We start from the raw sequence: 24447 nt of genomic DNA on the forward strand, positions 1-24447 counted from the left end.
CTCTCTCTCTCTCTCTCTCTCTCTTCTCCCTCTCTCTCCTCCCCTCCCCTCTCCTCTCTTCTCCTGCCTTCTCTAACATTTGATTATTTTGTGTGGTGTTGTGTGCGGGTCCAAGTGAAGGGCCATGGGCGTGTTCTATGAATGTGTTCCTGAGGGTGTGAGTGCACATGTCTGTGCATGCATGTAGAGGCTGAGGCAAATGTCAGCTGTCTCCCTTAATCATTGTCTACCTTACTTTCTGAAGCAGGACCTCTTACTGAGCATGTGGATCATCAGTTGGCTAGGCTGATTGGCCAGTGAGCTCCGCTGGCCTGTCACAGCACCCACTACCCATTGCCAGGATTACAGATGCCCACCAGCACATCCCGTTTTTGCATAGATGCTGGGGATCAGAATCCGGTTCCTGTACTTGCACAACATGCAGTCTGCCCACTGAGCCATCTTCCCAGCCTTCGACGGCCATATTTAAAGGTAGAAAGTGTCAGTGGTTCACAAGTCTAAGAAGCCCACAATTGGGATGGAGAGATGGCTCAGTGGTTAAGAGCACTGACTGCTCTTCCAGAGGTCCTGAGTTCAATTCCCAGCAACCACATGGTGGCTCACAACCATTTATAATGAAATCTGACGCCCTCTTCTGGTGTGTCTGAAGACAGCTACAGTGTACTCATATACATAAAATAAATAAATCTTTAAAAAAATAAAAAAGAAGCCCACAGTTTCCGGTCGTTATTTTTCTGATACTATCTGTTCAACTCTATGATTCTTGTACAGTTGCGAGCACAGCACAGATAACAAGAAAACTGCGGCCCTATCTGGCGCTTCTAATGCGACGAGTCATTATTCCAGAAACTGGGAAGTAAAGGAATTAAATCAAGCCCTTGTTCTGTCGTTCTCATGAGCCTTTTAAGGTAGTGATACACATGGTAAAGGAAAGTTCTTCCAATAGAAAAGTGCCAGCTAACAAATGTGGCTGGGTGTGGTGATAGCTGAAGCAACAGTCATGTGACCATACTATACAGGCTCTGAGAGGGAGGTCCAGAGGAGCATATCAACCTTCCCAAGAATGAGAAAATGGTGGACGTTTGATTATACACAGCACTGTCTGTGAAATACCCTTCCTCCCAAATAAACAAATCAAGAACCTGTGGTGAGTTTACGGCTTACCAGAAAATACTGAGGGTGGAGGAAAAGTTCAGTGACACTGAGCACAAAGCAGAGGAACCCAGGATGTGGGACATTCCACAAGGGAAAAAGAGTGACAGAGCTTGTGTGGTGGCACACACCTTTAATCCCAGCATGGAGGAGGTAGGGCAGGTGGATCTGTGAGTTTGAGGCAAGCCTGGTCTACATAGTGAGTTCTGGGATGGCCAGAGATACACAGTGAGACCCTTATGTCTAATTAATTAACTAACCGTCCTTTAGAATCGAAACTTGAATTGCATGTAGAAGATTTTAGATGACTAGGGTAATTAGAACCGTGGCAGGATACTTGCTGATATGGAGTAATCAACATTCCCAACAGTACTGTGGTTGTTGGTTTTGACGGCATCTTTTCTAGAGATGCGTACTGACATTTATGGGAAAAATAACTATATGCTTAGGACTGGACTTTCGTTGCTGTTGTTGTTGTTTGTTTGTTTGTTTGTTTGTTTGAGACAGGGTTTCTCTGTGTAGCCTTGGCTGTCCTGGAACTCACTCTGTAGACCAGGCTGGCCTCGAACTCAGAAATTCGCCTGCCTCTGCCTCCCAAGTGCTGGGATTAAAGGCGTGCACCACCACCGCCCGGCTAGGACTGGACTTTTAACTTAAGGGATTTTAAACCAATTCTAGATTTATAGGAAAACTGATGAGCTAAGATTGGAGAGTTTCTATACACACAGTAGTCATGATTCTCTAGAGAAACAGAAACACACACACACACACGCATATACATATACATACTCACACATATACATCCACATACACACACACATATACATACATACATATTTCATTTCTCCATGGCCAACACTTCTTTAGACATCCACCCTCTCTCCTTTATCTATTTATTTACACAGTGCAAATTAACACAACCCAACCCTAGACATATCATTCTCACATAAGTGGGTCAATGATATTGCTAGTAAAGACTTTTCAAAAAGTCACAGTCATAATCTTTATTATACTTAAAAAAATTATTATTATTCCATATAACGAAATACCCAGTGTCTCAATATCACCTCAAATGTATTTTTACAACTGAGTTCGGTCAGGGTCAGAGCCATGTCATATCTTGTACTCCTAATATCAGAATGGACCCAGGGATACTTCATTTATACTGTGAGTTACAGGAAACCCTCATTTATTCTGTCCCTCCCTCCAAGTGTTCAAACTTTGGCTGTTAAGGGTTTTGTTTTGTTTGTAGCCAGCTGCCACTGTGGTGTTTTTAGATGTGTTTTACAGTTTTTTATACCTAAAGGCATTCCAAGTTCATTTTCAGTATTGTGTGCAATGATCTTTTAATACCAGCCATTTCCCAAGGAAGACTAGCTTATTCTATATGACTCTGGTGTCAACAGCAAAGAGGTCTGGGTGTGTTCATTGTCCCTGAGGTGTCCCTGCTTCTAGGTCCCCTCACCTGACCAAGCAAGGGAATGTTTGGAGAGCTAGAGAGATGGCTCAGTAGACACGAGTACTTGCTGCTCTTCCAGAGGATCCGAGTTTAATTCCCTACAGCCTCACGGTGACTCACAACCATCTGTAACTCCAGCTCTAGAGGATATAACCACTGGTCTCTATAGGCACTGGCATGCACATGTATACACACGCACACAAGTAAATAAACCTTTAAAAAAAACAGAAAATAAATTGTATGGTGCATGCCCTAATAAGTTAATTACAAATAAATATAAACAGTAGTATATATAACCATTTGTATATATAGCAAGCTAAATGTGAGTTCACATTGATAAGTTTGGCCTTTTTGATTTCTGAGAAGTTATCAGTGTGTGTGTGTGAGTGTGTGCTCCAACATGCACACATATGCATGTATGTGTGTTGTGTATGTGTCCACATGGATACATAATATGTGTGTATGTTTTCAAACATGCCACAACATGCATGTGGGTCTTCTCTTTCTATCTTTATGTTTCTTTATGTATCTTTATGTTTTTTATATTTCTGGGAATCAGACTTAGGTCAGCAGGTCTCTGTGGTGAGTACCTTTGCCTGCTAAGCCATCTGGCCAGCCAGGCTTGGCTTTCAATGCTGTGTGTGTCTGTAACAGGTTGCAGATGTGGCCTTGGTAACTGTTAAAACTGGATTATGTATAAATGGAAGTGGGGGAGGTGGTGACTTATTATTTAATGATCTCTATTTTTGTGGGTGTTTTGACGTTTCTGAACAAAGAAAGACTCTTCATAAGAAGAGAGGAGGACACTGGTGGGATAGCTCAGTCAACAAAGGGTTCGCCAGCCAAGCAGGGGTCTAGATTCCCAGTAGCAGCATAAAGGCCTGGGATGGGGTAAGGCGATGTCTGCAGTCTCATTACTGTGTGGTGGACACCAAGGGCTCATTGGCCAGCCAGTCTTTGTAATCACTGTTCACTACACTGGCTTGGAGGCCCTGTCTCAGAAAGTAAGGTGAATCCTGACCAAGGAAGATAATATCAATTTCTGGGTCCTACATGCAGACAGACAGGTGCTCGTGCACCTATACATAATTGTGCACACAGAGACAGATATACACACAAAAATAATATCGGGGAGGGCAACTCCGACCGGCCTGACCCCAATGAATGTTACGAGTTAATTTCCAAGCAAATAACTAATTAAACGTCAAAATCTGAAAAGGTCCACACTGGCAGAAGTAAGAATGACAGGTAACAAAAGAAAACTTCTAGAAAAAAGGAATGTACAAGTGATAATTTACTATAATAGTAGATAGACTATACACTTCAAGGTTAAGAGTGCAGCTCACTAGTAGTGAAGATGTGTGCTTAGTGTGTACAGAGCTGTGAGTTCACTCCCTAGTGAGTATACAGGCTTGTATACTAACACACACACTAACACACACACACACACACACACACACACACACACACACACACACCAGGAATCTCTACTTCAATAAACTCTGGGAACATTTCTGCATTTCTATACAATGGCTCTTATCCAAATAACTGTGCATTTTCAAGTAAAAGTCTAAATAATGTTTAGTATACTCTTTATAAAAGAAAAACAAGTATCGAAAGCTAAGTGGTTTTGTATTTTAAACAATAACAAAAACGTTGATATTTTAAGCCTACAAAACCAAAAAAGAAGCCCTCTAGAAAACTCTGCTGTTTAGAAGAGCTCCCTTTCTGAAGTCCTAGGCACCTCTCACTGCCCAGGTAACATCTCTCTCTCTAAAGATCAAGTCACACAGCAGGCCCCTGCTCTTTACTGAGGCAAGCCATCTCCCTATTCCTGCCACAGCCCCTCTACTCTGGCTCCCACTACACCAAGCAGAAAGCAGTTTCCTTTCATGCAGATAACCACTAGGCTGGAGCCAAAATAGATTTCAAGCACAACCTGTTTTGGAGTTACTCCTAACTCTGTGGTCTTCCCACTTGGCCATCTTCAATGATACAGATACACTCCAAGTGCAGGGAGTGCATCCTCTAGAACGAGGAATTCCAAGATTCTTTATTAGTCCAGCGACACAGTACTCGGAGGATCTTTCCTTGTTTGCAAAGCATGAATAATGATACCCAGCTCAGGGTTCGAGGATGGGCTAATTAATGATTTCATGGTGCTAATCGTAAGCAGGCTTCCTGGCACCAGCAGGTAGCCTGGCCTCGAGGAATGTAATATTAATTATATAGTGTCCAAGCCCAGGACACTGCTCAGTCACTGGAAGGAGGGTGGTCTGAGCACATCTACACGTACTTCATTGAGTGATATCTTCCTGGTCTTTGGATTCCGGCTCTGTGCTCATTTTCAGCGTAGCACAGAAATTTTATCTCTGTTTCTCCAGTGGGTCCCTCGAGGGAAGGACATGCTGGTGTTTTAGCTTGGGGTATGCCACAGTGCTGTGTTTACCTGGCTGCTTCTGAACTCACTGGAGAGCGGAGCAGCGGGAAATATCTCCAGACAAAAGAAAGGACTCACTCCGCCTGGCAGCCTGACACTCTGAAGCATCGTGACACACAGAACAGTGCCAGAACGGGACCCTGAGGGCACAGCTGCCCTAGCTGTCGGTTACAGAACTGCTTCCTATCAAAACGGCTTTCTGCTGTGTAAGAGATCTACAAGGGGAGATTTTTATTTTTTAAAATGTCATTAATTGGGGTAGTGGATGAGAAGGGAACAATACAGGCTTTGAATTTAACTGCCTAAGAAATCTTACAGGGACAATCAGTCCTAGCAATCACAACCCCTCTGTTGGTGAGGAGCAGAGTCCCCTACAACCGTGTCAGACAGACATAAGCCAATCGCACCCTACTTAAAGACTAACGAACTCCTACTGCCTGCGGATTGTTACGGGATCCCCGGGAAGTAGAATAGTTAATCAAATTAAACTGAAATAATAGAAACAGAATATGTCTTCCCTCAGTTAGAAAACGTCACTGAACAGTCTATGCCTTCCAGGCACGGTGCTAGGAATGGCAACACAGTGGCGAGCAAGAGGCAACAATTCCTGCTTCCTGCTTTATGGTGCAAGAGGCGGAAGTTAGGCAAAAACCAAACAGGAAAATGTCACTTAGCGATGTGTCCTCTAGGCTAGGGTGTCTGAGTGGCCTTGCTGCAGAGGTAACATTTATGTGAAGAGTAAATGACAATCAGTCCCTAGAGACTACCACGTGCCTTCTAGGCCAAGCAAACAGGGGATGTTTGCTGTTTGCCCAGTAAGAGCAGTTCAGGTGGATAAGGGGTTGAGAGTTGGGAGATGGGTGGTGCGGGAGGCTAGGGCACATGCCGGGTCACCAAGAACCTTCGAGAAGACTAGAGGCTCTCTTCTCAGCACAACAGGACACCTGGGAGAGCAATGGGGTCTACTTGGCATAGAACAAGATGGCGGGGCTCCTCTGTGCAGAAAGAACAATGAGAGAAGAAGACAAAAAGAAGGCAACCAGACTGTTGTCATAGTTACAGTCTTACAAGCTGGGTAGCTTTTGCTTATTTGGGGGAAACCCAACAACAAAGGGTCACGTGACATGCCTCATCTCGTAGGGTCACATCTGCCTGTTTGCTGGGGGCGGGGAGTAAAAGGACCCCATGTCTTTGTGGGTTGGAACTTTTACGTCCTTCGAATAACAAGGCAGTCGTGGTCAAACATCCCATTCCGGGACTAGACTATGAGTCTCTGACACTCTCCTACCCTGGTCCTATGGCAGCCATCTGTTTCCTGCTGCCTACGCCCACACCTGCCAGTGGCTCTCAGTTAACAGTTACTGCGAAATCATGCTCTCTTCAGACATCAATACCCGCTTCCTACAAAGAAGATGAGCTCCAGCAAGAATTTCTTCATGTGTCACTGCTTTGTTCTTAACTGACAAGTGTTTCCTTTTACTCTACAGAACCATGGGCCATCACGCTCAATACCCTAATCCCGAGTGACCTGTACCCCCTCCTCTGTTGTTCTACATGGCTTCAAAACCGCATGGTCTGCCCCATCCTACCAAACGAGCCTCCCCCATGTGTGCTTGCGACCACCCGCTGCCCCCACCCAGCCACTCCCCACCTCTCCCAGACTGGACGTCTCCATCAGCCGGAAGACAAGCCCCAGACCCCGCTTCCAGCGATGTGTCTTCAGTTATCTCATTAGAGTAAACGGTATTTATTTTGCCATCAAAACTATTATTGTACTATGCTACATGCAGAGACTATCTCCTCCCAATTTTAAGATTCCTTTGAAATATTTCTGTTTCCAGGGAGCTTCTCGGATGGGCGGATGATTTGGAGTGAGTTCTGAGCAGCATGGCCCCCTGCTTCCACTGTACGAGTTCAACAATCCTTTTGCCAAATCCAATATCCTCATTTTACCGAGTCTTCTGACTGTCCGTGGTTCACATTTTCTACTTGGTTCTGTGTGAAATCTAACCATTCGCTCTAAGCCCATGGCCACTTGTTTAACTCTTTACAGACCACAGCCAGCTCCTTGACTCTGTAAGACCTCTGAGGGCTGCTTTCCCTGAAGTTTCTGCAAGCTGTCCACCCTGTATAAAAAGCTCCTGCAAGCATTAATAGTTCAAAGAACCTTCAGATTTGGGGAATCTTAACCAAATCTCTGCATATCTATGACACAATTAACAGTTTTGAGAGCAAAGTGTAAGCTCTTTACTCCAAGTGAGGTCATTAAAATACGTTGCTTGATGTCTATCCTGATTACAGTTTGTTGACAGGGAATCTTGGTGTCAATTTACAAAAAATAATTAATAAAAGGAAAAACCTTCAGCTTCTTGTTGGTTCTGAAAATATCCCAGGTTTCTGGAGCCAGTTTTCTTTCTTTTTCTTTTTCTTTTTTTTTTTGTTTTTTGTTTTTCGAGACAGGGTTTCTCTATAGCTCTGGCTGTCCTGGAACTCACTCTGTAGACCAGGCTGGGCTTGAACTCAGAAATCCGCCTATCTCTGCCTCCCAAGTGCTGGGATTAAAGGCACGTGCCACCACTGCCGGCTTGGAGCCAGTTTTCAAGTGACTACTTTGAAGTCAGCATTCTGCAAGGCGAGCAGGCACACACCTACCCAGTTCCCTCTGGGAGGCTCCAGGCTTGTCACTGGGGCCATGTTCCATCCTTGGAGTCTAAATGCTTAAAAACACATCTGTCTACTTTTGCTCCCGTGACATAAGGCATTTATCACTCAGTCTCTTGACTTTACCCCAGTCAACAGCTCTGCCTCTGTGCATGGAAATTTACTGTTCAGGTGGCCCCAGGGGTGGTTTCTCAGAGTCCATCCACACTTGCTTTCAAAGCTTTTTATTTCCTTGTACATGACTCTCCCATTACATTGAGAAGACCGATGCCACAGTCTCTCACATATTCTACCTATGATAAAGTGTTTATCTTTGCTTAAGAACTCACAGCAATCTCTCTGCACTTAACAAATGGGCCTCTACCTAACACTTCTTGGGGGGGAATACCTACTGTTCAGGATTCTTTCTGTGCCCCCTTTGTGCCCAAAGACAGTCTCCTTGGGCCAGCTTGTTCTCTCTCTATTCCACCAGCACCTTCATTCTAATGCCTCTCCTAGATGCAAGAGAGCAAGGCAGCATTGAGTGTAACCAACACAGTACCTCTTAGTTTTAAATCTCAAACACTAGTCTGTCATTCTTTTCAGTCTTGGTTTAGGATAAGCATTGGTAATGTAGATATTTCTTCATCTTTTCTCATTCCCTCCCTGTCTGTTGGAAGAAGCAGCTCTCAAGGAAACCCGTCAACAAGTATTGAGTAAGGAAGTAAATAGAGAAATAAATAAGCATCCTCACCAAGTGTGGGGCAAAGGATAAGAGACTGGCAGAGCATTAGCAGCAACATTACAGAAACAAAGGAGACTAGAGAGATGGCTCAGTGATGGAAAGTACATATTGCTCTTCAGAGGACTCAGGTTCGAATCCCAGCATCCATGTTAGGTAGTTCGCCACCTCCTGTAGCCCCAGCCCTAGCATATCCAACCCATTCCTCTGGCCTCTGACAGCAGGGCCTCACGACTCATGTGCACATACATCCCCATGCAGAAATACACACATAAATAAAAATTTTAAAAAAGGCAGAGATGTTGGCACACACCTTCAGTCCTAGTGGTTGGAAGGCAGAAGCAAGCAGGGCGCTCTGTAAGTTCAAAGCAAGCCTGGTCTATATGTACAACAAGTTCCAGGCCAGCCAAGGGTGCAGAGGGGAGACCTTGCTTCAATAGAAACCAAACTGAAATAAAAACAAACAAACAAACAAAACCAACAACAAAAGCGTGCAGGAGGGTCCAGCCTGTCAGTGGGCTGTGAGGGACTGTGGCTCTAATCCCTTCCTTCATGTCATGCGCTCTGACCTTATGGCGGTTCTTCTCTGTCCTCCTGAGTCCACCCAGTTCCCTCGGTACCGCTCACATTCTAAAATGACGCACGATCCATTTTCCACCTGGGGTGACCGCCACTCGTGCGCGTTTACTCACAACCTTGACAGAATTTGCTACTTCAAGGATCGTTCTCTAGAAACATGAAGGTATACGAGATGACTCATTGCAAGATCATCTAGCAACATGAGGTGCCAACGCAGTCAATTGCTGTCTCTACCAGTAATTCCAACTTGGTTATCATTCTACTCAGCGGTTTTCCAAATGCAGGGGAGAAAGGTCAAGATCGCCAATGCACAGATAAAAATAAAATGAAAAACCACTTAGAGTGATATTACAAACCAACATCAGCAGCAAAACCCTTTAGGCGCAGGAAGCTTACTTGAACGTAAACAGTATTTATAAGAAACAGTAGGTAAGCTAGGTAGAGCCGTAGAAGAGCAAAAAGATCTGTATAAATATGGAGGAAGGGCCTAAGTAAGTTAACAGTCTCCAGGTGACAAATTTTCTTTTTTTGATTTTTACATTTGATTTATTTACTTAGAGAGAGTACAGTGTGTAGGGTTAGTTCTCCCTTCTGCTATATGGACCCTAGAAACAAACTCAGGTTGCCAGACTCAGCAGCAAGTCCCTTTACCTGATAAGCTATCTTGCCGGCCCAAATTTGTTCCTTTTTGAAAAAGAAATACAAGAATAAAGTGAACTAATAAAACAAGGTTATAAAACCAGATACTAGATGCAGAAGGATATTGTGTACAATCTCTCTTAGTTGTTTACAAGGGATTTTCCAGCACCTCAGTATTTTAATACAAAGAAGTCTACACAAGTCCAGCCAAGGGCCAAAAGCCCTTGGGAAGGTGGGGAGGTAAAGGTGTGCCCTCTGAATGTGAAGAGGAGGCCTGAAGCTGAGAAGCCCAAGGCCTCTGCCAGCCAGCTTCCTCTCTCCTCCTGCATCCCGGAGCATCTCCATGGGATACCCAAGCCCCCAAAAGCACCAGCCACCCCTCCTACCCACTCCTCATCAGAAGCCTACCCAAGCTGGTGGCTCTGGTCTCAGCTGTGTTTGCTGTGTTAATCCCCAGGCCGTGGAAATAGCTCAGTAAGTAAAGGCTCTTGCTGTGTCCATCTGATGACCTGACTCAGTCCCCGAAGATAGGAGGAGAGGACCGATTCAACAAAGTTGTCCGCTGACCCCACAGTGTGCTGTGGCACATGAACACACACACATACCATACGCAAATAACTACATTTTATTTTTAAAGAAGATGTAAGTTCACTGCTCTAAGGGAGCCGCTACCTGGTGGAAAGAGACACCATTTCTAAATATGGAGAAACCTGGGATGTTACGAAATTCCCTGAGAACATGGCATTGTCAGAAGAGACTCTAGGAATGCAGAGAGAACAGTAAGGTAGTATTTAATCAAAATTTTAAGATATATTTGGATTATTACCATTTTAAAATCAAATAAAACTAGAAGATCCCCCTGCAAAGGTCACTCTTTTAGTTTACTGCGCATCTTGTCACTGTCAAATATTTGAAACCAATACTTTTAATTAGCATGTACTTTGTGGTGAAACATTACCTAATTCTGAAATTCTTAGACCTACCCCCGCCCCAGGTCTGAGGACTGAACTGGGGATTGATGGTCTTACACATGCAAGGTTAGTGGCAGAGGTATGGCCTCAACCTATTCACCTATTTATTTAGAGATACGGTCTAAGTTGAACAGCTTGGATTTGAATTCATTCTGTAGCCCAGACAATATTTGAACTTGTAAACCTCCTGCTCAGTTTATCAGGTATCTGGGAACACAGGCCTGTTTCCCCAATCCTGGACATAAGTTAACTTTGGGGAGGGCTGTCCTAGAACTCCGGATGGTAACCAGGCTGATCCTGAACTCACAGCGATCCTCCTGCCTCTGCCTTCCAAGTACTGATATTAAAGGCATACTCCACTACTTCAGGCGTAGAGGTTAACTCTTGAAGAAAGAATGCTTTCTTAGGTTTTAAGCTATTCTAGGCAAAGATTATCAGAAAACCCAAGGTCTCTGATTTGATTGGTGTCATCATTAACAGAGAGACATTTTAAAGTGGATGCTTAACACCAGTGACGTAGATAACCGCCCCCCCACTCTCTCACTCTGATCTTACCCAAGCTTATTTACCCCCTGCTCAGGGCTCTCAGTAGGGTCACCTTGGGGAGCAGCATGTCCCCTCTCAGGCTCCTAAGCCCTTCACTCAGGGAGCTAGGCATAGGTCCTTGGGTCTCTGTGTCCTGAGGTGGCCCAGCTTGCCTTAATTTTCTTAGTTTGCTTCAGCTGCCACAGAGCTCTGTCCTAATCCCACGTTGTCACCAAAGCTCTGTGCACTTAATTTAGTGTTACTGGGCCATCTCCCAGCCAGAGTTGACTTTCTCCCAAGTTCTTCTGGGCATTTTCTGCCGAACTGCTGTTTAGAAATCATTAAAAATATGTCTAGAGAGCTGCTAATTAGCCAATAATTAGAGAAGGCCACAAAATCAAATGCATAATGGCTGTAGTCTTCTTTCTAGGTGGTGTTCAAAAACAAAGGATCTCAAATCTGAGGCTTATCAGGCGCAGGGGCAGAAAGAGGCACTCAAAGGCAAGGCGGTAAAACCAAGAGTTGTGGAAATAAACACCGATTAAGAGCCTTCATTCTTCATGCAGGTCACATGTGAAGGAATGCTCTCACGGACTCTGTCAGAGCAGGGTCAACATCAAATGCTTTAGTCTATCTCAAGCTGTCCACTCAGCGCTTAGATGTTTTCCAAAACATCCCTGTGCACGCAAACATATACACATTTTAAAATAGACTACCTACTTCATTAAATTATGGGTTAGATCAGTACTCTTGACAGAGGAAAAGAAAAACATAGATCAAAAGTTTATAGGACACGCTTTTTCTCCTAGAGCACATTACAAAACAAGGCTGACACACGTTTTACGAATTCCATCCAACAGCTTCAAAGTTTCCAGGCACAGAACAAAGTGAATGTATATATATATACACGATTACAGGTGGAGAGCAGGGTGGATGAGCATCAAAGCTGAGTCCAGGCTGGCGACAACCGCCTCTACAACAAGAGCAGAGCGGGTCCAACCAACAGGGGTGGGGATAATGGGAAAACCATTGAGGTTGAGAGCCAGAACTGTGTCTCCATCTTACACCTGGTGAAATGTGGTACCCAAAAGGGCAACTTGGAGCTGTGGATTAGAACCTGAAGATGGAGGCTACACAGACAGTGCACCAGTAGAGTGTTGGCCTCCCATGAATGAGGCCCTGGGTTTGGTCCCTCATACTGTAGACAATAGAATCAGAATCTGAAAATGATCATCCACTTTCCCGAAATGCTACTTCTCAAAACATCCTTATTTTTTGAGACAGGGTCTCCTGTATCCCAGGCTGGCCTTGAACTCATTAGGTACCAAAAATGGCCTTGAATTCCTGCCTCCATCCTAGTGTTCAGGTTACAGGCACGTGCCACCTATGAGGATCCATGAAGATGGAGCCCAGAGCCTTGTGCATTTTAGGCAATCATTCTTCCAACTGCACTATATCCTCATCCTCCCAAGCATCTTTGTGGTTTATTATTATCTAGTTTAAATAAGAACTTGGTACCGTGCCCATGAGCTCAGCCCAAAGGACAATGGCTTTAGAGAAAATATCAATTTATATTTGCTTCTTTTTTTCTCCCAACACAAGGATCTGAAAACTTTCACATAGAGAGGACTAAGTCTTGGAGAGCAATACCCAGCAGTAGTCAGCTTTAGTGACGTTTACTTTGCTAGCTAAAGTATAGCCAATTAGAAGAAAATATTAATACGAGGCAAAGAGAAGCGAGGAGAAAGACAAGAATGTGAATTTTAATTGTAGTGACTGGGATATCGACAGATATAAGACTAAAGTGCTTAGCCATTCACAGAAGTAATAAATGCTGGACACTTGTAAAGAGATGCTGTAAAATAAACCAAAGCAAAGCCCAAGTGTACAGAAGATCCCCAGCTAAGACTCACCTCAAGATCCCGGTCATAGTTCCTGTTTCTGGAATTTTCATATCTATTCCGGAAGTCAGGGCCTCTGTTCCGAGAGTCCATGCTCCTGCTACGACTGTTGGCACACCCGTTACACCTGCCGCAGCCGCAGCCACAGCCACAGCATGTCCGACCCCCCATCTCAGTGCCGGAGGGAGTGGATCAGCCTTCAGATTTTCTCCAAGAGGGAACAGTAGGTGTCGCAGAATGAGAGCAGTGTCCCAGCCACACATGCAGCCGGGCCAACACCTGACAGACCCAGGGTGGGAGCCCAAAGAGGGATTTCTGATCAAAACAGACACTTTACTGAGATTAGGAGAAACCCTGAATCCACTCAAAAGAAGGCCAGGCTCAATGGAGGCATCGCTCCAAAGGAGAGATCCTCTCTCCGTGGCCTCAGGAAAAGGAGTGAGTGAGCATCATCGGCCGTGACTCTTCTTTATTGTCGATGTGATGTCACCATAGCTTTAATTTTCTCCTGTGTTGCATTTGCTGGTAGGAATTCAGCTTGACATTTCAGGATGCCAGAACCATAACAATAATTATCGCCACGCTGAGCTTTGTGTTGTCCCTGTGGTCTTGGATCTCTGGTGAGCACTTAAAGCAGGTATGCTGGGCAGGACAGTCACCACCAAAGGCAGGGGACCCATCTTAAGTTGGTTGCAGGGCCCCAGAGGACCCTTCTTAAGTGTTTCTAGACTCCAAGTCTTAGGCCTTAGAAAGTGTTTGTGTTATGTGCAAGAAATGGACTTCAGAGAGGGAAAAATATGCAGAATGAAGGGTACTTTGTGTGGTTCTTCAATTTCCACACCGACAATTACAAGCCCCATGCCTGTTTCCTGTCACTTGATGGTCCCTCTAAGGGTAGAGAGAGGAAGAAGAGAGAGGGAGGAGGAAGAGGAAGAGGAAAAGGAAGAGGAGAGGAAGTGGGTAATGATACCCCAGAAGATGAAAATATTTCTTATAAAAACTTTTTTATCAAAGCTGGGCATGGTGGCACATGCCTTTAATCCCAGTATTCCAGGGGTAGAAGTAAGTGGATTTATATAACAAGTTCATGAACAGCCAGGGTTACATAGAGAGACCCAATCTCAAGAAAAGAAAGTAACAAAATAAAGAAATAAATAAACCTTCTGCAGTTCTAAATATCATGGATTGTCACAGTGTCTCTCAATACAAGCAAACCAGAGAAAGAATAGGAAAAGAGAATTCACTGCCAAAAAAAAAAGATCAAAAATCATTTAAAAAAAAATCTGTCTTACTCAGGAGGCAGAGGGAGGCAAAATAGTTCAAGGCCAGCCTGGCCTACAGAGTGAGTTCCAGGACAGCCACGACTACACAGAGAAACTCTGTCTTGAAAATAAAGAAAGAAATCTCAGCTCCATTCTTTTCTTTCTTTCTTATTTTTAATTGATTTACTTTCCTTTTATGAGACAGGGTCTTATTCTGTAGCCCAGGCTGGTCCAGAACTCAAGGCAAGCCCTCTTTCTTAGTCTCTTTAGTAGGAGGATTGCAGGGAGAACACCATTGCTTACTCTTTATTTAATTGATAAGTTTGCAAGTTTAAATAACACAATAGCAATAGACTGGCTACATATATCATATGAAGAGAGAGAAAAAAAAAGACAGACTCATTCAAGGCTGGAGTATTAACTGGTATATCATTTTTAAAAGTCCAGTCTGAGAATATAACATTCCAAAACACAAATGCCTTTAATTTATCAATTCTACTTTTAAGAGAATTTAGCTCATAGAGACAACTAACAACAACAACAACAACAATGAAAAAAAAAAAAAGGTTAAAAAGTAGCAACAGCTGAGTGCCTGCGAATCAGGAGAACTAGGAGGGTCCATCCATCCTGTTACATACGAAGTCCCACAGAGTCCTTACCGAGTGATTTGGAAAAAGAATTACCAGAATTTTTTAGTTAAGAAAAAACGAGTCATCAAGGTCATCCTCGAGCTCTGTAACAAGTTCCAGCCAGACTAGACTACAGGTGACACTCTTGGGAGGTGCAGAGGGAAGAGAAAAGAACAAATACATTGGAGAATTGTATGTGGCCCCTGAACTTTCTGTTGAAAATAGCCCACAGACAGACTGCCTATATACATAAGTAGTAAGAAACACAAAGCAGGCCATTACCTATCAAGGCAGAGAGAGCCTTAAGCCTTTGTCTTGTATATTGCATTACAATTGGATGTTTCTTTTGCCCTAAGAAAATAATAATAATACTTAGAAGAAAAACATGATAAATATACTAACCAGGTTGTTGAGAAGAAACCACACCCTCTCACAGACAAAGCCTTCCAGCTTGGCAGAATACAGGAAATGGACTGGCTTATGTGTATTTGTATGTTTATTTATACATACATAAATAAACAACACCCATAGTGGCTAGTTCAAAGGAAGACACAACATGTACTTGGGAAGAAAAGAAAACAAATCCTTAATTTCCTGGTACAGCCTGGTGACCCTGACACCTTCCAATGGAAAGCTGGCAAGACATAAATAATCTTCCCTCCCTCCCTTCACTTCCTTCCTCCCTCCCTCTTTCCCTCCCTCTCCCCTCCCCCTCTCTCTGTGTATATCCCTTTCTTACCAGATAAGATATTTAGCTTTTAGGAGAAAAGCAAACGGGACAGGGAACCCTGCTGTTTGAACTACAGGGACCAAAGCAACAGCGCCTGGCATTGAGCCTCCCTGTGCATGGAAAGATCATGCTGCCAGGCCACATCAGAGACCTGGACATAGATGTCGTCCAGCCACTGTCCAGCATGGAGAGAAAGAATGGAATTGTGGTCCTTGGATTGTCGAGTTGCTTCTGAGGCCCACACATGGCTTATCTGTGTGCACACACGTTTGGTGAGATTTCTTGATCTACTATAAAAGCCTAAACAAAACTAAGGTTCAGACTGGCCCTGGAATACTGTCCATGTGACAGCACTGTTGTTCTTTTTTTTTTTTTAAAGATTATTTATTTATTTTATGTGTATGAGTACACTGTAGCTGTACACATGGCCGTGAGCCATCATGTGTGTGGCTGCTGGGAATTGAACTCAGGACCTCTGCTGGCCTGCTCGCTCTGGATGCTCGCTCCTGCATAATTTACTGCAGCTGTCTTCAGACGCACCAGAAGAAGGCGTCCGATCTCATTACGGGTGGTTGTGAGCCACCATATGGTTGCTGGGATCTGAACTCAGGACCTTCGGAAGAGCAGTCAGTGCTCTTACCCGCTGAGCCATCTCTCCAGCCCAGCACTGTTGTTCTAATACGACCAAACTGCTTTCCAGCCATGCAAGACTGATGTGGCGCTGTGTTAGGTACTTGACATGTTGCTGGGACAAGATACCTGACAGCAGCAGCTTAAGGGAGAGTGGGTTTATTTTGCTCACGGTTTGTCAGGTCAGGGAAAGTCATTGTGGTGGGAGACTGAGGGTGCTGGTCACATTGCAGTTAAGGGCATCTTCCCACCTCTACTAACCTAATCTAGAGAATCCCTCACAGGCCTGCCTGGAGATTTGTCTCCAAGGAGATTCTAGATCCTGCCAAGTTGGCAAACACTCTAAACCATGCCAGGCCCTTAGATTCTCCTGATCTAGTATGAAGACTTACTCATCAGTCTAATAAAGGCCGAGTTCAGAGGACACTTAAGGTAACTGGTACACAGAGAGAAAAAGGAACAATTTTCCTGGGCAGAGGCCACCAAGGAAGGGCTCGCCTACAAGCACACAAAAGTGGTGACGTTTTGGGCATGGGAAGAAGGTGAACAAAGGCAAGAGAATGGCCTGTAAAGGAAAACCTAGGGCCAAGCAGAATATCCCAGACAGGGCAGGCAACACTGTTAGAGTTTATAAGAAAGCAGAGGGTCCTGGTGATCATGAATGCATCCCCAAGTCTTAAGTTTAATCAGAATAATGCTTAACTTATTTCTCCTCACTTCAAAAAAATGTTTGAGTGGACATTAGTTTCAAACAGTCCCAGAACAGAAATGCAAACATATATGCCATCAAAAGCTTGTACCTCCTACCTGCACATTCTTCACCCCATTCCATCACAGCTAGTTATTACTAGTGTTGACTAATTAATTAGAGAATTTGCATCTCCCTAGGTAGAGCAGACTAGTTTGGGACTTGAAGTCTTCCTGCCTCAGTCTCCCAAATTCTGGAGCGGGCCTTCTACTAGCATTACTAGCTAGTGCTAGTACTTTTAATGTACACGCCTATAGTCAATGCATTTATAAATCAACACGTCTGTCCTAGCTCGCTGCCTCTTGGACACACTATAACATACTATTCATTTTGCTTCTCATTTTAGACGTTTTGCTCGGTGTTGTATTACTTTTATTCCTAAGATCAGCGGTTCTCAACTTGTGGCTGTCACAGGGAACCCCCTTTGAAAGCCATCTTTAGGTACCAAAGCAATAGCTTCTGCCACACAACGGGGGGAGCACTCTTGTGCTGTGCTATCAGGTCAGGGTAGAGACAGGGAGAGAGATGCCAGGCCAAACCCTTTGGAGCTGAGTGACCTTGTGGTGGTTTGAATATGCTTGGCCTATAAGGAATGGCACTATTAGGAGGCGTGGCCTTGTTGGAGGAAGTGTGTCACTGTGGGGGCGGGCTTTAGAGGTTTTTTTCCTATGCTCAGGCTCCACCCATTGCAGAAGAGAGAGCTTCCTCCTAGCTACCTGAGTATGGCAGTCTCTCCTGGTGGCCTTTGAATCAAGATGCAGCATGTCTGCCATACTCCTACTAGGATGGCCCATTAAGTCCCACTTAAAGCACTCCACGGCTTTCCAAGTCCAAAGTCCCACAATCCACATTCCTCCAAACAAAGACACGGTCACACTGATCACAGCCGAACCGTAATCCTAATACCAACTTCTCTCTTGGTTAGGGTTTCCATTGCTTTCAAGAGACGTCATGACCAAGGCATGTTTTATAAAGGAAAACATTTAGTTAGGGCTGGCTTACAGTTCAGAGATTCAGTTCCTTATCATCATAGCAGGAAGCATGGCAGCATGCAGGCAGACATGATGCTGGAGGAGGAGCTGAGAGTTATGTATCTTGATCCAAAGGTAACCAAGAGAAACTGGCATCCTCGGGTAGCTAGGAGTAAGCTTTCTTCTGCAATGGGTGGAGCCTGAACATAGGAGACCTCCAATGCCCTCTCTACGGTGACACATTTCTTCCAACAAGGCCTTACCTCCTAACACTACTACACCCTACGGGCCAAGCATACTCAAACCACAAACCACAAACCCTTTCATAGGGGTCACCTGAGACCATCAGAAAACACAGATATTTAAACTAGGATTCATAACAGTAGCAAAATGAAAGTTATGAAGTATAGCAACAAAAATAATTTTATGGCTGAGGGTCTGTATTAAAGGGTTGTAGCATTAGGAAGATTGAGAAACACTGCCTTAGACCAATAACACCTAAGTGTAGAGACTCCTGACATGCAGGTACCATGCAGGTGTCACGCAGGAGCCACGCAGGTGCCATGCAGGTGCCACCTCTAACTGAAAAACTGATTGAGATGAAACTTACATACCTTGCTTATTTCTTTGTTTTTGTTATTTCTTTAGTAGTAGTAAATGAACCTACTTTTAGAAAGATCAGCAGCCAGGGTGACTTAAGTCAGCACAGAACCCTAATGATAAATATTTTTTTAGTTCCGTGTCTTGTCTTTCTGAGGGAGACATGACACTGGCCCATGGGGTGGTATAAGACTGGGTAGGGTTAAAACTGCAGGCCTCTTACATACTTCATATTGATGTGGAACGAGGTTGAAGATGACACTCAGGGAAGAAGCCATGGACGGGTGACATTACCTTTGTAATTGAAAAATCTTTATTTCCACGTGCAAAAGCAGGTACAGTAAATGTTACCTTGTTTTAATGAAAGGATTCTATATAGTATTACCAGTTTTAAGGAATGTTGTCAGAGCAGTTTTAAAGTAGCAACAGTAAATATTATGTATAGAATGTGTGGATCCAATGCAAACTGTGGGTGAATTCTGTTGTTTGGGGAAATGTAAATCATTTCGGCTTTGCAAATTAAAAAGGTAAATCTGAGTTTGAGTAAAGAGATGTGAGGGAGGGCCTCATCAGCCCTGGGACCTTGGGAGAATTTCTACATTCTCCTTGGGAAGAGAGGACATGTGGGCTCAGATATACGTAGTTCAGTGAATCTGAGCATTACAGGGTCTACTAGGGAGACCCTAGGTCTACTAGGGAGAGTGGACGGAGACCAAGATCATTTAGGAAGTATGAACCGTCCTGGCCACTCATTGTAGGCAAACCACAAAGAATTTGCTGTTTTGTTTTGTTTCGTTTTTCTGGAGATTGTCCTCAGAGCCTTGGATATGCCAGGCAATTGTTCTCCCACTGCACTGAGAGACACCCCAGGCCTAAGGTACACAAGATTTACATTGAATCAACTTAATTCCAGCCCAAGCGGTGGTCCCAGTGGAGGATCTAGCATCTTTGAGATACAGGTCTAACTGGCCCTCTCAGCCACAGTTTCTAGAGATAGGAAGCCAAACGCATATTGGTAGGCAGGAGAGATGGGTCAGTCAGCAGGTACTGAGAAGGCTTGCAGACAGGAGTGTGGGTCCCCAGGAGCCACGTGAGTACTGGATAAGTACTGCTGTTCATCTGTAATTCCAGCAGCACAGGGGATGCTGAGATCCCCAGAGCAAGCTGGTCAGCCAGATTTGCCAAATGAGTGAGCTTTGGGTTTAACTGTGATAGCCTGTTTCATTGAATAAAACAGAGAGTGAATGAAGGAAGATATCCATCAGGCATTCACATGCATCCACATGCATCCACACCCGCACCTGCTAATGCTCACACACACGATGCATATCGCTTGTACCTAAGAAGAAAAAAAGCAACCACATGGGTGATAAGGAGAAAGGATATGGCACCCTCCTCGTTTCTCCAGGCTCAGGATAATAAACGAAAGTACAAGAAAGATCGTGAAAACCAAGGCTCAAGAATGAGAACAGAAAGGGGGTGAAGGGAGCAAACGGGACGAGAGTGGACCTCAAAGCTAAGGTCCACTTCCAGGGGTAGGTACTCTGATAGTCCCCGGGGAAGAGCATCAAATACTGTAGAACAGAAGTGGCACTGGGCTGACCCCATTGTAGGTGACACCTGGGGACAGTGTGGCTCTGAACTGTTTTTTACCTCTTCCTTTCTAGCTGTTCTGTTAACCATGGACTCCAAGCTCTGACCTTTCCACCTTCTCTGTGTCTCTTCTTCCTTCCTCGGGGCCTTGGGGTCTCTTTGGGGCAATACTCAGGACCCAGTGCTTCTTGGCTGTAGCCCGAGGGTGTGAGCGAGGGCCCAGCCATAGGTGTGAGGAGACAATGGGACTGCTGATGGCCCTGCATGGCAGGCAGGGGCCCTTTGGAGCCTTCACTTCCCCTCCCCAGGGCATTTATCTTTTGCTCTAATTCTTTTTTTTTTTAAATTCATTTATTTTTATTTTTTTATGTCTGAATGCCTGTAGGTTTGAATGTGTATCACATATGCTCCTGCTGTGCAATGAGAGGTATCCAAGGAGAGGGCATGGGGTTCACTGGAATTGGAGTTTCTGGCAGGTGTGAGCTACCAGGTGAGTGAGTGCTGAGGATCAAGCCCAAGCCTCGCACAAGAGCAGCCATTGCTCTCAATGTCTGAGCTGCCTCCCGCATCCCCTTTGCCTTACCCCGAGAGCTGTCACAAACCACCTCCGGGACCTCGGCAGCCATTAAGTAGCTGAAATGACTTGTATTTAGAGAAGAACCAGTTTCCTCTTACATGATAAAAGGCATTGTGCAATAATACCTCTAAACCTTAGCTAAGGTCGATGACCAGGTGGACCAGGGCTTTTCACCCATGGCTATAAATGATCTTATAAATAACTCGCAAGGAGAGAAGGAAATGAGAAATCCATTTGGAAGTGAGTATAAAGTACAGAAAGCTTATTAATTTAAATTTGATTTGTTATTTCAATGTTTGCTAATATGCTGCTCTGAGTTAGAAAGTGTGGTAATGAAGATATAGCTCTTATTTAGTTTTTTTTCTGTATTAAACTATCCTGCATGGATTTTCCCTATCTATTTTTGCCATGTTCTAATGAAATATAAAGCATGCTCTAATAATCTTATCTTTTCATATTGCTTAACATCACTAAGCAGTCATTTTTTGTTTTGCTTAATTTGAGGAGTTAGATATTAGAGCAGGGCCTTGTGCTCTCCAGGCAAGCCTAATTCTTTGGTTTTATGCTAAAATACATTCAGACCGACAGACAATCAACATCCGGAACTCTTTCCATCTCGATTTGTAAACTGGAGAATTCTTGAACCTGAATCTTTCTGCCGTCACCTCTCTGTAGTGGGGCTCCAGGAGTGAGGCACCACAAATGAACTTTTAATACACAGTATTAATGAAGCAAATGTTCTTTGCACTTGGAGAGACTTCTTTCACAGCACAGTGTCATTCACTGTTTGCCCTCGTTGGTCTTATAAGTTAGAAGGGATCTGTCTGGCCGCTACCTAGCCGACTGCGACTTAGGGAATCAATCTGCTCTTCTATGTTGCAGATAGGCAGACAATGAATCATATCTCCATACACACGAGTGAATGCAGTTAGCCAGAATACACGCCTGCATTTCCCACCTCAGGAAAACATTTCTTTTAAGAAAATATAATTAAATCAGAGATTGAACCCAGAGCCTGTGAATCCCGAGTATATAAGAACATTCTGTATGAACATCAGATCACAACCAGAGCTGGGAGGGGTGGCCACGCCCTTAATCCCAGTGCTCAGGAGGCAGAGGCAGGCAGCCCTTGTGAGTTTGAGGCTAGCTAGGGCTGCATGGTGAGATGCTGTGCCAAATCAATAATAATAATAATAATAATAATAATAATAATAATAATAATAATAATAATAATAATGAAAATGAAAAAAAAGTTTAAAGAGAAAGAAAAATACAAAGAAGAAAAGCAACTAATAACAATGTTAAACACCTAACCACGGCATGAAGGCTAATGCTTTCTTCTGGGACAGAACCACTAACTTCAAATATTGATGTAATAGTACTTCATACGCCCTAAGTAAAAAGAAAACGGTTACACAAAAGATCCATGACTTCAAGAAGGAACGGCTGAGGGCAGAGGAGGCATGGATTCAACATATCCAAAGAGATTCATTTATTATCATACACTTTGAAATAGTGTGTTGTAACATACACTATATTGTACAGAATATATATGGTATCATGCTGAATTAGATAATAAATCATAACATAATAGACATAATAAGCACAGCTATATTTACTATGTAAAACACATAGTATTCCTTATAAGTATGAATTGTGTAGTCACTCAGGGGTTATCTTGCATGTTTTAATTACTAAAATTCTGAGAACCATATGTTGGAAATGAGACATTAGAGGTGGTGGCACAGGTCTTTAATTGCAGCCTTTGGGAGGCAGAGGCAGGGAGAACTGTGGGCTCAAGGCCAGCCTGGCCTATAGAGTGAGTCCCAGGACAGCCAGGGCTACACAGAGAAACCCTTTCTCAAACAACCAAGGAAAGAAAAGAAAAGAAAATGAAATGAAACATTACCTTTTTAAACATTGCAGACTCCGTAGATGAAGGGCCAGGCACCTCACTGGGGGTGTCAGACAACTGTGGTTCACTACCATGCAGTGTTAACTCCTGGGTCTCCCCTTGGCTTCCATCGGGTACAAGGAAAGCTCTAGAAAGGATGGAAATGGTGACATCAATGATTATCAAAAGTACTGAAAAGTGGAGAGATTTAAAGACATCGTCACAAATAATCCAGTGCTCTTACAGCACAGCGTAAGTCTTGAAGATGCCACCGTGTAGCTAGGGGGTTCCTTGACACCCATGTGAAACAAATTAGAACACCCAGGCACACAGAGCATGGGATGGACGGGGGATTTTGGTCAGAGGCATACCATTTATTTCGGTTTGCAGTTCCTCATTGCTTTCCTGTCATGATTGCTAAGAAGTAACAAAAGCAGCCAAATGTTTCAACTCCAGCCTGCTCTCCCAGCACACAGGAGAATGACTGTGCCCCGGCTACCTATTACAACTCCAGCCTGCCCTTCAACATGCAGGAGAATAACTGTGCACCAGCTACAGAAAGAGACCTTACCTAAGCAGAACGACAACAAACAAACAAACTGTAACACAAGCAAACTAAAATGAAGCGACAAAAGAATTCATACATTTCACTAACATTGGAGGAAAAACGGACACTGAATCCCAGCTAGCAGAAAGATCTAGCAGGACTGTCCAACTTGTGGCACAACACCATAAAATTACTTAAAACATGATGAGGTTTTCATGTTATGTTACAACTTATTGCTGTAGCTCAATTGTACCATTCTTGAGCATGAACTCTGTAAATGACAATTTCATGTCCCAGTGCCCGACGGTCAGCCACACCTGACAGGTTCTGCCAGGAAAAGATACTATTCGCAGGGCTATGAAATCAGACTTAAATGCAGAGGAAGAAACGAAGGCAAGGAAGGTGTTCTAACACTGAAGGTGCCTACCCCTCCTCTGTTTCCTTAAGCTTCCCATTGCCATCTTCTCCCCCCACATTTTCTTGGCTTCTAACACTAATTTGTTCAACCACATAACTGTCATGCACTTCAGAAGTCACATCCAACCTAAGTAGTCACTCGTGGCTGGTCCGATCCTGATTTTGGTCCTCTTACCCATCATTAATTTGGGCATATCTCTTTCTGGATGCTATAACATTGCTTTACGTCTGTGTGGCCTGAAAATTGTTCATAGTCACCGTGATGTGATTCTGATCTGAGGGATGAAGGGCAGATGCTAAAGGACTAGGAAAGGCCTCTGTTTTAAAAGCCCACAGGAACCAGGCGGTGGTGGGGCACGCCTTTAGTCCCAGCACTTGGGAGACAGAGGCAGGTGGATTTCTGAGTTTGAGGCCAGCCTGGTCTACAGAGTGAGGTTCAGGACAGCCAGGGCTATACAGAGAGAAACCCTGTCTCAGAAAGAAAGAAAAAAAAAACCCACAGGAAAAAATAAGCCCTCTCCCTGCAGGTGGTGGATATGGCGGCCGACTTGGGCCCATTCGGGGAAGTAGGCAGAGAAATGACCAAAAGGAAAGCATGACAAACGCACAAGAGCAACTGAAATCTTCAAACATGCACTGCTGACTTATTGGGTCCAATACCAGGTTTTTGTTTTTGGTTTTTTGGTTTTTTGGTTTTGGTTTTTCAAGACAGGGTTTCTCTGTGTAGCCCTGGCTGTCCCGGAATTCACACTGTAGACCAGGCTGGCCTCAAACTCAGAAATCTGTCTGCCTCTGCCTCCC

General features: G+C 44.1%; 1 protein-coding gene across 1 annotated transcript in view; it reads right to left on the reverse strand.

The window, feature by feature from the left end:
* The window catches only part of Crybg1 (crystallin beta-gamma domain containing 1), a 236318-nt gene that overhangs the window by 97677 nt on the left and 114194 nt on the right, over positions 1-24447 (reverse strand). The window contains exon 2 of the mRNA XM_031348565.1: positions 22698-22830. Within this exon, the coding sequence (XP_031204425.1) occupies positions 22698-22830 (133 nt within the window). The remainder of the gene's footprint in view (positions 1-22697; positions 22831-24447) is intronic.

The sequence above is a fragment of the Mastomys coucha genome, unplaced genomic scaffold (assembly GCF_008632895.1).
Source record: "Mastomys coucha isolate ucsf_1 unplaced genomic scaffold, UCSF_Mcou_1 pScaffold3, whole genome shotgun sequence".
Taxonomy (NCBI): Eukaryota; Metazoa; Chordata; class Mammalia; order Rodentia; family Muridae; genus Mastomys; species Mastomys coucha.